At 39.3% G+C, this 15485-nt stretch overlaps 1 protein-coding gene and 1 long non-coding RNA gene across 9 annotated transcripts in view; one reads left to right on the top strand and one right to left on the bottom strand.

Annotated features, from left to right (window-relative positions):
- The window catches only part of LOC146422092 (uncharacterized), a 540861-nt gene extending 533254 nt beyond the window's left edge, over positions 1-7607 (top strand). For 7 of the 8 annotated variants that reach the window (XR_014848340.1, XR_014848341.1, XR_014848347.1 and 4 more), the window contains one exon: positions 2474-2897. Coding sequence is in view for 2 of the 8 variants with exons in the window: in XM_085046737.1 (XP_084902863.1) it covers positions 2474-2566 (93 nt within the window). In the remaining 6 variants the exon portion in view is untranslated. Of the gene's footprint in view, positions 1-2473; positions 2898-7481 lie in introns of those variants that run through there. The other variant, XM_085046736.1, reaches the window with a different exon arrangement.
- Positions 4810-15178, bottom strand: LOC146422099 (uncharacterized). Its single transcript, XR_014848367.1, has 3 exons — positions 15156-15178; positions 8457-8568; positions 4810-5553 (listed from the first exon to the last, which is right to left on the bottom strand). It is a non-coding gene; the product is annotated as an uncharacterized LOC146422099 (long non-coding RNA).
- Between the last annotated feature and the right edge of the window lie 307 nt (positions 15179-15485).

Here is a 15485-nt window from a genome sequence, read left to right on the forward strand (position 1 = left end):
TGTGATGGTGTTCGTGTCCGTGTGGTGGTTTTCCGTGTGATGGTGTCTGTGTCCGTGTGGTGGGTGTCTGTGTGATGGTGTCTGTGTCCGTGTGGTGGGTGTCTGTGTGATGGTGTCTGTGTCCGTGTGATGGTGTCCGTGTGCGTGTGAGGGAGATGTCCGTGTGATGGTGGGTGTCCATGTCCGTGTGATGGTGTCCGTGTGGTGGGTGTCCGTGTTTTTGTGTCCGTGTGCGTGTGATGGCGATGTCCATGTGATGGAAGGTGTCCGTGTCCATGTGGTGGGTGTCCATGTGGTGGGTGTCTGTGTCCGTGTGGTGAGTGTCTGTGTCCGTGTGGTGGTGTCCGTGTCTGTGTGGTGATTGTCCGTGTCCGTGTGGTGGTGTCCGTGTCTGTGTGGTGATTGTCCGTGTCCGTGTGGTGGTGTCCGTGTCTGTGTGGTGATTGTCCGTGTCCGTGTGGTGGTGTCCGTGTCTGTGTGGTGGTGGGTGTCCGTGTGGTGTGTGTCCATGTGATGGTGTCCGTGTCCGTGTGGTGGTGTCCGTGTGGTGGGTGTCCGTGTCTGTGTGGTTGGTGTCCATGTCCGTGTGGTGGGTGTCCGTGTCTGTGTGGTGGGTGTCCGTTTGATGGTGTCCATGTCCCGTGTGTGTCTGTGTGGTGGGTGTCCGTGTGATGGTGTCCGTGTCCGTGTGATGGTGTCCGTGTGATGGTGTCTGTGTCCGTGTGGTGGGTGTCCGTGTGATGGTGTGGGTGTCTGTATGGTGGTTGTCTGTGTCCGTGTGGTGGTGTCTGTGTCCAGTGAGTGTCCGTGTCCCTGTGGTGGGTGTCCATGTCCATGTGGTTGGTGTCTGTGTGGTGGTGTCCGTGTCCGTGTGATGGTGACCGTGTCCGTGTGGTGGCATCTGTATCCGTGTGGTGGGTGTAGGTGCCTGTGTAGTGGTTTCCATGTCCGTGTGATGGTGTCTGTGTCCGTGTCGTGGTGTCCGTGTCCGTGTGGTGGGTGTCCGTGTCCGTGTGGTGGTGACCATGTCTGTGTGGTGGGTGTCCGTGTGGTGGGGTCCGTGTCCGTGTGGTGTGTGTCCGTGTGATGGTGTCCTTGTGATGGGTGTCTGTGTCCTTGTGATGGGTGTCTGTGTCTGTGTCCAGTGTTTGTCCGTGTGATGTTGTCTGTGTCCAGTGTGTGTCTGTGTAGTGGGTGTCCGTGTGATGGTGTCCATGTCCGTGTGGTGGGTGTGCATGTGATGGTGGGTGTGCGTGTGATGGTGGGTGTCCGTGTCCGTGTGGTGGGTGTCCGTGTCCGTGTGGTGGTGACCATGTCTGTGTGGTGGGTGTCCATGTGGTGGGGTCCGTGTCCGTGTGGTGTGTGTCCGTGTGATGGTGTCCTTGTGATGGGTGTCTGTGTCCTTGTGATGGGTGTCTGTGTCTGTGTCCAGTGTTTGTCCGTGTGATGTTGTCTGTGTCCAGTGTGTGTCTGTGTAGTGGGTGTCCGTGTGATGGTGTCCATGTCCGTGTGGTGGGTGTGCATGTGATGGTGGGTGTGCGTGTGATGGTGGGTGTCCGTGTCCGTGTGGTGGGTGTCCGTGTCCGTGTGATGGTGTCCGTGTCTGTGTGGTGGGTGTCCATGTCCGTTTTATGGTGTCCGTGTCCAGTGGGTTTCCGTGTCTGTGTGATGGTGTCCGTGTCCATTGGGTGTCCAGTGGGTGTCGGTGTCCAGTGGGTGTCCAGTGGGTGTCCGTGTCCATTGGGTGTCCAGTGGGTGTCTGTGTCCAGTGGGTTTGCAGTGGGTGTCCAGTGGGTGTCCGTGTTATGTTGTCCGTGTGATGTTGTCTGTGTCCAGTGTTTGTCCGTGTCCAGTGTGTGTCCGTGTGGTGTTGTCTGTGTCCAGTGTTTGTCCGTGTCCAGTGTGTGTCCGTGTGATGTTGTCCGTGTCCAGTGTGTGTCTGTGTGATGTTGTGTGTGTGCTAGGATTTTGTTCTGTCTTGATGCTTTCTCAGCATTGTTCTGGGCTGTGTCAGCAGCAGGGGTCTGTGCTTGCATTTTCTCCCCTATGGGGCTTCTTTTGGCATCTTGTCACTGTGACTTGGTGAGACCGGATAGATATTGCCATCCATCATCTTGTCATTTTTGGTAGTACCTTCTTTTCATGAAGGGTATTGTGAGCTGCTAGAGTGTGCTGAGAGAAATCCTAAATACCTGTCCAATTTTCCTATTGTCATTTGAACTTGGAAAAATCAAATAGTTGCCTCAAGGATTCTGTCAGTGGGAGGTGGTGATGGGATAACCTGTTTTTGAAGGCATTATCCACAGCCTGAAAAGTGTGGATAGGTGTATCAGCTGGGCTGCGGCTGCATTGCAAAAAGCATGTTGTTTGGGCACTGAAATTTCAGGGTTTTTGGTGGGTTTTCCTGAGAAATGCCTTGTAGCCCTCTGAGCTTTGCTTTGCAAAGTACTGAATGATTTTAATGGTTCTGCAGGGACGTCTGCCTGGAATGTCCTGGGTGTCCCAGTTCAGCTGCCTAGGGTGGCATGAAGGTGCTGAAGATGCCAATAATCAAGCCCCTGGATAAATTTTGGCTGCAGGAGCTGCCAGCAAGCAGGCTCTTCAGAGCCAGAGCTTCCCAGGATGGCAAGACTGTCATTGTGGCAGTCCCGAAAGTAGTATCCAATGTGACTAGTTGCAGAGCTCTATAAAACAAGTGTGACATTTCTTACGGTTTTGGGCCCAGTGGGTCTAAGGTGGCTTTTATTAAACTGGAGAGCTGGATTTTTTAGTCTTGCTGAGAGTTCAGCGTCACCTTATTAAGCAAGGAAAAGCTGCGTGGTAAGTGCAGGCTGATGCAATTTATTTTCGCTTATTACTCCCCATGATTCCTTTAATAAATAAACTCCTAATGAAAAGTGTGGATGTGTTAATTATTTCTCTGTTTGATCAGCAATAGAATGCATTAGTAAACATTTGTGGGAGAGGCATGGAGAGCAGCAGAAGGGAGAAAGGTGTGGGAGATAGAGCCTGGTCCCAAGGTGGGTTGCTGGCGGTGGCATAGCAGGGGATGTCAGAGAGATACAGGTAAATGTCTACAGGGTGCAGAGCCCCAGGGTAGTGCCTCTGCTGGGGGAGTGAGAGCGTGTCCAGGACAGGTGGGGTATGGAGCGGTGAGCCCTAACCGGGATGGGGGGTGAACCCATGGGACACGGGCAGAGTCCTGGCTACCGTGTGAATTGTTACCACACAAGGTTAGTGGAGCCGAAGGTCACCCCAGGAGAGGTGCAGCCCCCAGTCCCTATTGCTGAGTCCCACCACAGGCTTACAAAACCAGGATTTGGGCTCCAGAGCTGACAGGTGTTGTGTTGTCCAGGGCAGCACCTGGCACCACAGGGCTGTAGGGGGCTGTGGAGCGGGTGGGGGGCCGTGGCCCGTTAGCTGAAAGGAAGGATGAGTGAGAGGTATTGAGGGCAGTGGGTGATGCAGCACCCTGCATCCCAGAGTCCCATCCAAACCTACCCCTTTCAGAGTGTGCCTAAGGACATCTGCCGTGTAATCTTCTGCCTGCAGGAGGAATTTTTGCCAGAGCAGCTGTGTCTAACCCCAAGGTGAACCTATATCCCATACGGGCCTAGGTAGGATCTGGGCTGGTGACAGCCGTGGTGTAGTTGCCTGTGATCCCCCAGAACCCAGATTTGAGGTCAGAATTTGCTATTTTTGTAATGTAAGAAGGGGTAGCACCAAAGCCAGAAGTTTTTAAAAGTTCAAAGTGTGTCTGTTCAGCATTGAAATGGATACATACTTGATCAGGAGAGTTTTTTAATGTATTTTGTCAGATTTTACAGACATGGGGAATTTCGTTGAAGGCATAGAATTTCATTTATTTAGTGTATTGTTTGTATGAATACCTGGAGGTTTTCTACAGCTACAGAGCGGCATCTCGCGTCTGGATTTTGTTCCACGGTGAACCAGAGGGAGAAGCAGCACTTCCCAAAGTCTTCTGGAGCAGTGGTAATTGCAGTCCTTTAAACATGCATTAAAAAGGCAACATGTGAAATGGGAAGAGCAATTAGGAAAAGAGGAAAAAGAAATGTTGAGCTAGGGAGGTGTTGCAATTTTTCTGTTGTTCCTTTAAGACAATGATCTTGTAGGCAGTAAGAAAAGTATTAGGATTTGAATAATGGAGGGTATGAAATGGACCTAAAGTGTAGGTAAGGAAAGGAAAATGTTATTGTAAAATCTTCCTTGGGGCACCATGCAGATGAGGCAGAGAGAGTAATGTGTGTCCTGCATAAGCTTGTCCATGCAAGGCCAAAGCAGATAGAAGATTTTAAAGTGCAAACACAAGTGTTGTGCATATAAATGAACCAATGAAAGAGCTTAACTTATAAGGCAGGATGATATATAGGACAGAATGTAAAAAAAGAATAAACAGATCTATTAGCTGTTCTGTACAAACTCTAATCAGATATTAGATATTAATGTAAAGAGAGGTTTGATATGAGTAGATGTGTATGGTTAGAGTGTAGAAGTCTGACATGATATTGAAGTGTCAAAATGTACAAGTTGAACATTGTAAATATGTGGCTTGTGTCTTAGCAGAGGTTCCATAAGTGTCAAAGGATTTGTAAGTATTTTCTCTATAATAAGTGCAAATAGATATCATGTAAATAGATGAGTGTAAGTATATAAAAGTTTAGGGGGTGGGAACAAGAAAACAGTTTTGAGAAAAGGTTTTGTTGTATTGCTTCATAAATCCTGGAAGATTTCCGTTTCTTGGAAGGTCCAAACAGTAGAATGTTTTCAATAGAGTGCACAGACCGATACAGCCAGAATCCAAAAGTGTGCAGATTGTCACGGGCATAAAGAAAATCCACAAGCCATAATTTTCATGTTGAGGAAAAGCACTGGAGTGTCCTCACATGTAGAATTTTGAAAAAGCAACCTCCTTGTCTGGAAATTTCACATTCTAGATCCGGAAAAAAGCACCAGGCTGCCAAACACAGCAGGGTGTGGTGACAGTCGGTCAGTTTGGAGGTATGGCCGTGGGTGATCTGGTGCTGGGGCAGTTAGACAGCAGGGTGTGGTGACAGTGGGTCAGTTTGGAGGTACGGTCGTGGGTGACCTGGCGCCAGGTCAGTTAGCCGGAGCACTTTGATTATCGTGGGTGCATCTGCTGCCACCGGTTACCTGGGGAGTTCCACTGCTGCTGGGGAGTTCCACTGCTGCTGTCATTGCCACCACGGGCCTTGGCCTCGTCCTGGCTCAGAGGTCGTTCTTCCTGGCTTTTCTTTGCTGCCTCCCCAAAGTGCTGCTGCCTCCCTCTCCACCCTGCCCTGCTGTGGCCAGCTGCAGTGTGCAGAGGGTGTTGTGGCTGTGCTCTGCCGGGTTCCCTGTGTGGAAGCAGAGAAGCTGCAGTGGTGGCAGCATCAGTCCTTGCAGGAGATCCTGCATTCATTGGGGTCAAGTGCCTATCTTGACAGTGGTGAAGATTCTTGAGAGCTCTTATGCTGTCAGGTACTCCCCAGAGCGTGTCCTCGAGGTAGAGAGGAGATGTGGCCACGGTCGTTGCTGTGGGGGAAGAAGAGATTTGATGTGGTTATTGTCCTCGCTTCCTTTAATATCATTGGTGCAGTATTTCTATAGATGTGGTGTCCTGAAGCAGGAGTTACAGGTGTTGTTGTGGGTAGTGAATAATTGAAATGAATGTAAAGAATGGATTGTTATGATTGCTATCAGTATAGCTTGGTGTTCTTAGTCCCACAGCAGGTTTGTAAAAGGTTCAAACAGTCCTTTTTTTTCCCAGAAAACCTGACTGAGTGGAGTGAGGTAACACAGAGGCGATATAGTGTATCTTGAGGCTTGTTATGAAGTGTTGTCAGATGGTTTTTATGATGTGAGGAGGCATTTGCCACGGTGTGCAGGTCAGAAGGGTGGAAAAGTTTGTTACGTGTGTAAAAGAGGCACCGTTTGCAGCCAGGTTCCAAATGTGGTATTGTACCTGAAAAGTGTGCATGCTGCAGGAATCCTGTCAGATGAAAGGTGTAAAGAAGCAGAGCTCTGTGTGCACTTGGATTCCTCCAAACTGCCTATCTTACACGAGAGTGGTGATGTGCCATTCCCGTGGAAAAGAGCCATTGTTGGCACCCAGGTTCCCATGGGGAAATGTGAGATTTTGTATTGTAAAGTTGTGCAAATGTCAGGATTTGTGCCAGACAGAAGCTGCTAGGAGGTAGGCCTGAGGCTGGCCTTGGACTCCTGGGTGTGTTGTGCCCAGTGTGTGCAAGGATTTCCTAGCTGTTGAAAAGAGGCAGTGGTTTGAGCCAGGTTTGATCAGCAGGAAGAGGGAGGGAGATCACACTTATGAGCAATGATGAAAACCTTTTCAGGGAAGAGATGTCAGAGTCCTATTTCAAAGAATAAATATCTTGTGTGGCTTACGTGGCAAATAAGAAAAATAGATGAAGGATGTCTTGCCACTGAATTCTAAAGAAGTCAACAGTGAAGGTGCTGACATATAAACCTGAGTTTTCTCCCTAGGTTTTGAGAAGGATCCCTGTCAGACTGCAGCATCTCAGGCTAACCTAATACCAGAACTGTGGTGACCAGAAAGGTGTTAATTGCATAAAGGGAAGCAAAGTATTGCTCATATGTTTTGGTCACAGTGACATGAGTTCATCCACACCAAACAGTTCTATCAGAAGCGTGGCCTGGGCCGCTCACACGTTCAGATGGAACAATTGTACAACCACCACCTGCAAATGTTCCCTTTGGGATAATATTTTTTAAACTTTTTTTACTTTTTTTTTTACTTGCTTCTCTCTGATCTGGCCGAGTGGTACAGTGAGTGGAACAGAGGCTGAGAATCGGCCACCATGTGAGCTGTGTGGCATTTCCTACAGTGGTTGAAGTAAACCTTCTGAACCATCTTTCAGTGTGTCATACAGGGAACAGGGGAGGATGGTTATTGCAGTTACTGTTTCCTCAGCAACATGAGATATGTTATTCCTTTAACATGGCATTGAAAGAGTTAGCAAAACTATTTTTTTTTTCGCTTAGGCCATTTGAAAGCCAAATTTCTGTACATGGATAATTGATGAGGTGCAGTTCTGTAAGGCTCATGTAACGGAGCCTTATGAATCAGAATTAATCCTGAAGTGTATTTCTGCAGGCTATGCACGTGGTATGCAGTTCACACACAGGTAATAAGCATGTGCAGGTATAAGGCTAAGCACCTTATGTACTGTCCAGTATTAGATAAAATATTTGGAGACATGTGTACCAGTTTTGAGATCAGCATAGCCACATTTGTAATGTAGGAAGTGGTAGCAACATCATCCAAACCCTGAAGTTTTCAAGAGTTTAAAGCGATGCTGTTCTGTATTGAAATTGATACAGACTTGATGTGCCAATATTTCTATGTATGAACCCAGATTTGCAAAGCATGGGAACTGTTCTCCAAGGGAAAGTATTTCATGAATTTTTTCTACTCTTTCTAGCCATACCTGGAGGTTTGTGCACCGATGGACCGGCACCTTCTGACTGGATTCCGTGCTCTGATGAGCAAGGTAGGGAAGCAGCAGTTCACAAGTCCTTCTGCAGCAGTGAGAATTGCAGGCCCTTAAAGGTGCGTGGAAAAGAGCAGCTATGAGATGGGAAGAGCAAATAGATAAAGAGTGAAAAACAACATCTTGAGCTAGGGAAGTTCTACAATTTTTCTGTTGTCCATTTATGATTGTGCTCTTCCACGTACTAGAAAAAGTTTCAGGATGTAAAGAATTTAGGGAATGAAATGGAAATGAAATAGAGGGTATCAAAGCAAAAAGGCCCTGCTAAATATTCTTTGGGAAACTATGGCCATGAATGAGAGAGAGAAAGAACAAGGAGTTTCCTGAATGAATTTACAGAAAACAAATCCCAGTGCCTCTTTCTAGGTAAGTGTGGACATTGGCTATGTTGTAAAAGAGGAACTGTAATTTTCAGAAGTATGCAGAGGTATGAATAAAAAGCTCTAACCAAGTGCAAAATGTCAGAGGATACAGGCTTCCAAGCTTCCCTCAGGTGCAGTTTTCTGTGCTTGGTACCAGCAAGCCAGGGAAGAGGGAAAGAACTTTGAGGTTTTTTTTCCTTAGGGAAGGACATGTGTCCAGGTGCCTGCAGTGCATTGTTGCTTCAGAAGTGTCGTTTTTGAGCCTCACTATCAGTAAGAAGTAATTGTTCACGTGTTGTCACTGGAGTAGCTGAAGCATGTTCCATAATTACCAAATGCAGGTAAGCCAGCTCTTGCAGGAATATTGAAAAGATTATCTGCCTTGCAGCAAAGCTGTTGTCTACCTTTCTGCGTGGACATTTATAGCCAATGCCCAGTACACAGTGCCTTCCGAATATAGTTATGAAAATGAAGGAGATGACCTAGATAGATAGTAAAAAGGAAGTGTTGCATTGAAGAAAGGATAATTGAAGAAAGCACCCACCTTTCATGTGGATCATCACAGAGCTGTAGCCACAATGTCAGGCCTGTAAGAATTTCTTGCCAAGAGTCAGAATGGAGTTCAGAAGTGCTGTAGAAGCAGGTGGTTTGACTTGCTAAAGAAGAGAAAGAAATGATATGAATTTACCCAATGTGGAAGGCTTTGTACATTTTTTTTCTTTTTGCAGGTATTAATGTAGTGTCCTGCAACAAGAAAAAAAGGGTAGGGAGGGGTCAGGCAATAAATGTGTTTTGGGTTAATGATAAGATTTTTTTTTTTGAGAGTGAAGGGTTTTGATATTTTTTTTTTATTTTTAATAGAATTTTTTAGATGGAAGTGAAGAGTGTTTTATAAGGCACAGGGGAAGGGAAAAAAATAAGGTGAAAGGTAGTTATTTAATTTGATTAAAAAGTGGTTTTTTTAGACGTAGTTTTTTTTTTTTGTTCCCCACCCGGGGCCGGGTGGAGTTTTTTTGGAGAGTTTTGTTGTTTTTTGGTTTTTTTGGGTTTTTGGGTGGTAAAGTAGATTGAAGAGAAGGGGTTTAAATGAGGAAAAAGAAGAAGAATGGAAAAAATGGGAAGAGAGTTTATTTTGATTTTTGTTTAGTATGTAGTTTTTGCTGGGTGATGAATTTTTTTTTGGAGTAAGGTTTGGAGAAAATGTTTTTAAAATAACTTGTGGGGTTTTTTGTGGCTGGGTGTAGTTAAAGAGATAGGATTATATATTTTTTTTTTTTTTTTTTGGGTATATAAGTTAATGATAGGGGATAAAGGATTATTATATTATTAATTTAAGATATTTTATTTTTTTATTTTATAGTGTTGGTTTAAGGTTTATTTTAATATTTTTTAATTTTAAATATATATATATACACACATATATATATAATTATGTATAAATAATGTTATGAATGGTGAATGGTGGTATGTTGTTATTTTAATTTTATATGTGGTTTTTATTTAAAATTAAATTTTTTTGAGGGATATATTGTGGTTTTTTATTTTTTTGTATTATTTATTACGTATATTTTGGTTTTTGGGTAAAGATAATTTTATGGATGGGTTTGTTTTTATGTGAGGTAGAATTAATTTAGATAGTTTTTTTTAACAAGTTTTTGGTATGTATTGTTGGGATTTTATTTTTATTTATTGTATGTAGAAGTTTAGATTGGGTAGGATTTGTTTGGTTGATGGAGCCTCGGGTATTGATTAATTAGGTGGTTTTTGTTAAATGTTTTTAATTTTTGTAAGTTTTTTTATTTAATGTTTTTAGGGTGGTTTTTAATAGTTTACTATATTGTTTTATTTTGTTAGTAGTTGGTGTATGATAGGGAATGTGGTATATTTATTTAATGTTATGGTTTTTAGTTTAGTTGTTTATGAGGTTATTTTTAAAATGAGTTTTGTTATTTGATTTAATTTTTTTAGGGGTATTATGTTTTTATAGGATTTGGTTTTTAAGGCCTAGGATGGTGTTATGAGTAGTGGTATGAGGTATAGGGTAGGTTTTTAGTTATTTAGTGGTGGTTTTTATTATTGTGAGTATATAGTGTTTGTTATGGTGGGTTTGAGGTAGTGTGATGTAATTAATTAGTTAGGTTTTTTTATATTTATATTTTGATTCTTTTTTATTATATTATAGGGGTTTTATTTGTTTGGTTTGTTTGATGGTAGTATATGTTTTATAGTTATGGATAATTTGAGAGATGTAGTTTATGGTTAGATTTATTTTTTGGTTTTGTGTTTATTTATAGGTGGTATTTTTGTTTTGATGGTTTGAGGTATTATGGGTTTATTGAGTTAGGAATAAATTTTTTTTATGTTGTTAATTTAAGTTTATTTGGGATATTTTTATTTTTGTAGTTTGATTTATTTGTTTATTGTTTTGGTGTTTTTTATTAGTTTGATTTTTGGGGATATGGGTGTTTATATGGTGGATTTTTATAGGTAGTTTTTTTGTTTGGTTAGCGATGTTTTTTTATTTTTTAGTTGTTTAAATTGGTTTTTTTATGTTGTTAATTAGGTTTTTTTTATTTTTTAGTTAATTTTATAGAGTATTGGTTATTATTTATGAATTAGTATAAAGGTAGAGTTTTGGTTATTTTTTTTTAGTAATGTTTAGGGTTAATTGAATGGTTTTGAGTTTAGTGAATTGGCTTGATTTACTTTTTTTTTTTTAGTTTTTGTAATTTGTTGTGTGGGGTTTTATACAGTTGTTTTTTATTTTTGTTTTGTTTTTATAAGATGATAGGAATTATTAGTGAAAAGAGTGTAGTGTGTTTTATTTGTTGGTAGTTGGTTGTATGGTGGGGTTTTTTTTTGCATGGGTTATTTGTTTTAGTTTTTTTTTTTAGTTAGATTAAAATTTTTATTTTTAGGTTAATTTGTAATTATTTTTAAAATTTTAGGGTGATTTAGATTTTTTTATACGGGTGCGCTGTGTGATAAGGGTAATTTATTTGCTTTATGTGCTATTGGTGGTATGATGAGTAGAGGGAATTTTTGTTTTAAATATTTATTTTAGTATTGGTAGTTGAGGTGTTAGGAGTTGTGTTTTTGTGTTAATTATTTTTGAGGTAGTTTGGATTTTTTTATATGTTAGGATTTTTTTTTTTGTTGGGGTGTAGTTGGTTTTAGATTTTTTGTAATTTTGGTTTTAAAATTTTAGTGGTTGGTTTTGGGTTTTATTAGGTATTTTTTGTTAAAGGTTTTAGGATAGGTTATGGTTTTTAGTTGTAGAGTAAAGTACATTTTTTACTTTTGGTTTTGTTTTGATTGGGTTAAGGGTTATTGTATGAGTAATTTTTTGTTTGATTTGGGTGAAGGTTTGTTGTTGTTTAGGGTTTTAGTGGAAATTATTTTTTTTATGGGTAATTAGGTAGAGAGGATTTATAATTTGGCTGTACTCAGGGATGTGTATTTTTTAAAAGTTTATAGTTTTTAGGAAAGTTTGTGGGTTTTTTTTGTTGGTTGGGGGGATATTGTGATGATTTTATTGATAATTTTATTAGGAATTTGATGTTGTTTATTTTGTTATTTTATTTTTAGGAATTGGATTTTTTTGGTAGGTTTTTTGATTTTGTTTTTTTTATAGTGAAATTGGTTTTTAGGAGAATTTGGATTTTTTTTTTTTTTTGGTGTTTTTTTATATAATGATGTTATTAATGTATTGTAAATGTTTTGGAGTTTTATTTTTTTTTTAATGTAGTTTGGATTAGTTTATGATAAATGGTGGGATTGTGTTTTTATTTTTGGGGTAATTTGTTTTAGGTGTATTGTATGTTTTTTTAGGTGAAAGTAAATTGAGGTTTGTATTTTGTTGTTAGAGGAATGGAGAAAAATGTATTTGTAATGTTAATAGTAGTATATTATTTTGTTGCTTTGGATTTTAGTTTATATTGGAGTTTTAGTATGTTTGGTATAGTAGTATTTAGAGGTGGAGTTATTTTATTTAAGGTATGGTAGTTTATAGTTAATTTTTTTTTTTTTTTTTTAGATTTTTGTATAGGTTAGATGGGGTTGTTAAAGGAAGAATGGGTTTTGTTGATTATTTTTTGGTTTTTTAGTTTATGGATTAGTTTGTGAATGGGAATTACGGTATTACGAGTTGTTTGGTATTGTTGGCGGTGTGTAATTGAGGTGTAATTGGTATTTGTTGGTTTTTTTTTTAGGAGTTTTATTGTAGATGGGTTTTTTGATAGTTTAGGTAAGGTGTTTAATTGTTTTATGTTTTTTGTTTTTACAGTAGTTATTTTAAATGTTTATTTGAGTTTTTTTGGGTTTTTGAAATATTTATTTTGGCGGAAGTTTATATTTAAAATATATGGAGTTTTTGGGTTAGTTATAATGGAATGGTTTTTTTATTTTTTTTTAGTTAGGTTTATTTTAGTTTTTATGAGGGTTAAGTTTTGTGATTTTTTTGTAATGTTGGAAATAGAAATAGGTTTTGTTTTTATATGTTGTGATGGTATTATTGTGTATTGTGTATTAGTGTTAAAGTTTTGTATTTTTGTGGTTTTGATGTGTTAGGTTATTGAATTTATACTGTTTAAAAAATTTGGGTTTTTTTGGTTTTTATTTGGTTAGAGGTAGGGTTTTTTTAATTATGGTGGGTATTTGTGTTAGAGGTTTTTTTAAGGGAATTAGATATATTGAGTTATTTTTTTTTTGGTGGAGTTTTTTTTTTGAGTTTTTTTTTTTTTTTAATTTACGTATTTGTTGTGTTAGGATAGCAGTGGGTTGTTTATTTTATTTGTTTATGTTTTTTTTATTGTTATATAGGAAATATTATAATTTATGTTGAGGGATATATTTAGTTTTTATAGCTGAGGAGTGTTTGCGTGGGGTAGTAGAATTTTTGGTTTGTATTGTTGAGATTTGGAGAAGGTTGTTTTAAATTTTTTTATTGAGTTTTTTATGATTTATTTTATTTTATTTTTTAGTTTTTGTAGATTTGTTTTTATAGTTGAGATTTTTGTATTTATTGGGTTATGTATGATATTTGTATATGTTTGGAGTTTTTTTGTTACATTATGTATAGTTTTATGTTTGTTATTTTGTTTTATAATGGTTAAAGTAGAAGTATATTTTGATGGTTTTAGTTTTAGGAGTTTTTGTTATATTATAGGTATATATTTTATTTTATTTGGGTTTATAATTGGATTTGGGTTTGTTATGTTTTTTGAGAAGATAATTTTTATTATTGTTATTTTTTTTAAGCGTTGAATTTTTTGTTTTATAGTTTTTTATTGAGTTTGTTGTGAATAGAGATTGTTGGGATGTAGGTATTTTTTTTTGTAGTTTTGATAGTTCATTTTTAGAGGTTGTTGTAGTTAGGTTTATTTTGTATAGTTTGGTTGATATTTGGGTTACGTGATATAGTTTTTAAATGTTTTGTTTTAGTAGGATTTAGAAGTGTAATATTGTTTGTAGTATTTTAAAGATGGATTAATTAATTAATTATAGATTTATTATTTTGTTGGATATAATTTTTTTTAGGTTGTGAAGGTTTTTTATATTTATGGATTTAATAATGATTTTTGATTTAGTTGTTGGTTTTGAGGGTCCCTCCCTATTGTTATTTGGGTGATTAGTTTTAAATTGGGTTTTTTTGTTTTTTGTAATAGGAGTAATTGTTATTGGTTTAGGTTTTTTATTTTTTGTTTTATAATATTTGATAGTGTATGATAAGTATATGTTAGGGTTTAATATATTGTATTGTAGTTGTTTTTGTATTTTTTTTTTTAGATTTTTTTTACTTTAGTTGGTTTTGGGATTTGTTTAGGGGGAAATTTTTAGTTTATTGGATTAGAGAATTTTTTTTAAGTTTTATTTATGTTTTTTTATATTTTATATTATTTAATTTTTTTTATATTTGGATTAGGTGTTTGGTTTTGTTTAGTTTTTTTTTTTTTAGTTTTTATTTTGGTAAAATTGAATATTATATACATGGAAATTTTTAGGTAAAGTATTTGTATAATTAAGTTAATGGTTTTTTTTAACATTTAGGAAAAATTGAATATTTTTAAAAGTTGATATACTAGATTTAAAGGGAAAGAGATGGGTGAGGAGTTAGGAAGTTTCACTCTACTTTTTTAACAGGTTGGGTAATATTATTAATAAAACTCTAAAACAGGTTACTAAAACTAGAGGAGGAAATTAACAGAGCATGTACATCTTTAACTGTTTTTCATATTTTGTTACAGATTGTTAGTATTACACACATTACTATAACAAGTTGGAGTTGTGTCTCTGATTGGTGGAAATTATACATTAGGGACAGAATTGTTTTTACTTGTTGGTAGGGAAATAAATTTATGTGCTAAATAGTATTATATTAAATAATTTTTTATCAAACAGCATAGTGATTATTGATGGTTGTAATTTAATATCAAGCGTTTAAAACTAGAATGTAATTATTAGGGGTTCTTTTTTACTTTTTTTAATTTTATAAAAGGTGTAGAACAAGTAATTAAGGCCCCGTAAGTTGGGCGCCAAATATGTCGCGGGTTAATGATAAGATTTTCTTTTTTTTGAGAGTGAAGGGTTTTGACACTTTTTTTTTTACTTTTAACAGAATTTTTTAGACGGAAGTGAAGAAAAAATTATTTATTTAATAAAATTACGCAGAGTGCCTTATAAGGCACAGGGGAAGGGGAAAAAACAAGGTGAAAGGCAGTTATTTAACTTGATTAAAAAGTCTTTTTTCAGACGCAGTTTTTCTCTTTTTCGCCCTCCACCCGGGGCCGGGTGGAGCTTTCTGGAGAGCTCTGCTGTTTTTTGGCTTTTTTGGGTCTCCGGGTGGTAAAGCAGATCGAAGAGAAGGGGTCCAAACGAGGAAAAAGAAGAAGAATGGAAAAAACGGGAATAGAGCTCACCCTGACCTTTGTCCAGCACGCAGTTTCTGCCGGGCGACGAATCCTCCCCCGGAGCAAGGCTTCGAGAAAATGTTTTCAAAACAACTCGCGTTTTTTTCTGCGGCTGGGTGCAGTTAAAGAGATAGGACTACACATTTTTACACTTTTTTTTTTTTTTTTGCATATAAGCCAACGATAGGGGATAAAGGATTATCATGCTGGACGGCACCCCATTTTCGGAGCGGTCCGTGGGGAGTGGTGTCCCGCGGGGCCCCGAGCCGGCGGCGCCGCGCTCCCTCCCCGGGCTGGGGGCCGCCGGGTCAGCCCCCCCCCGCCCCCGCCCCGACCTGTGTCGCCGCCGCCGCCGCCATACACTGCGTGCCGAGGGCCCCTTTTAAGGAACCGGAAGAGGCGGGGGGGGGCCATATAGTCGACCGCGGCGGTGCCCGCCCCGGCACACGCGGATCCCGCCAGCCCCCCGCGCCGTCCACAGCACCGCACGCTTCAGCACAAGCCCGCAAAGCCCGGAAAATGCTGCGGTGGCACCCTCGGACTCCACATTTTGTTCAGGCGGCACAGTAGACGCATATTGCCTCAGAGAAGACCCCGCGGCCGCCCTTTTTGAACTCGGCAACACTGCGCATGTGCGAACGATGCCGACGCCATTTTGGTAGTCC

This window comes from Lichenostomus cassidix, unplaced genomic scaffold (genome assembly GCF_008360975.1).
Source record: "Lichenostomus cassidix isolate B80296 unplaced genomic scaffold, HeHo_3.0 HiC_scaffold_47, whole genome shotgun sequence".
Classification (NCBI taxonomy): domain Eukaryota; kingdom Metazoa; phylum Chordata; class Aves; order Passeriformes; family Meliphagidae; genus Lichenostomus; species Lichenostomus cassidix.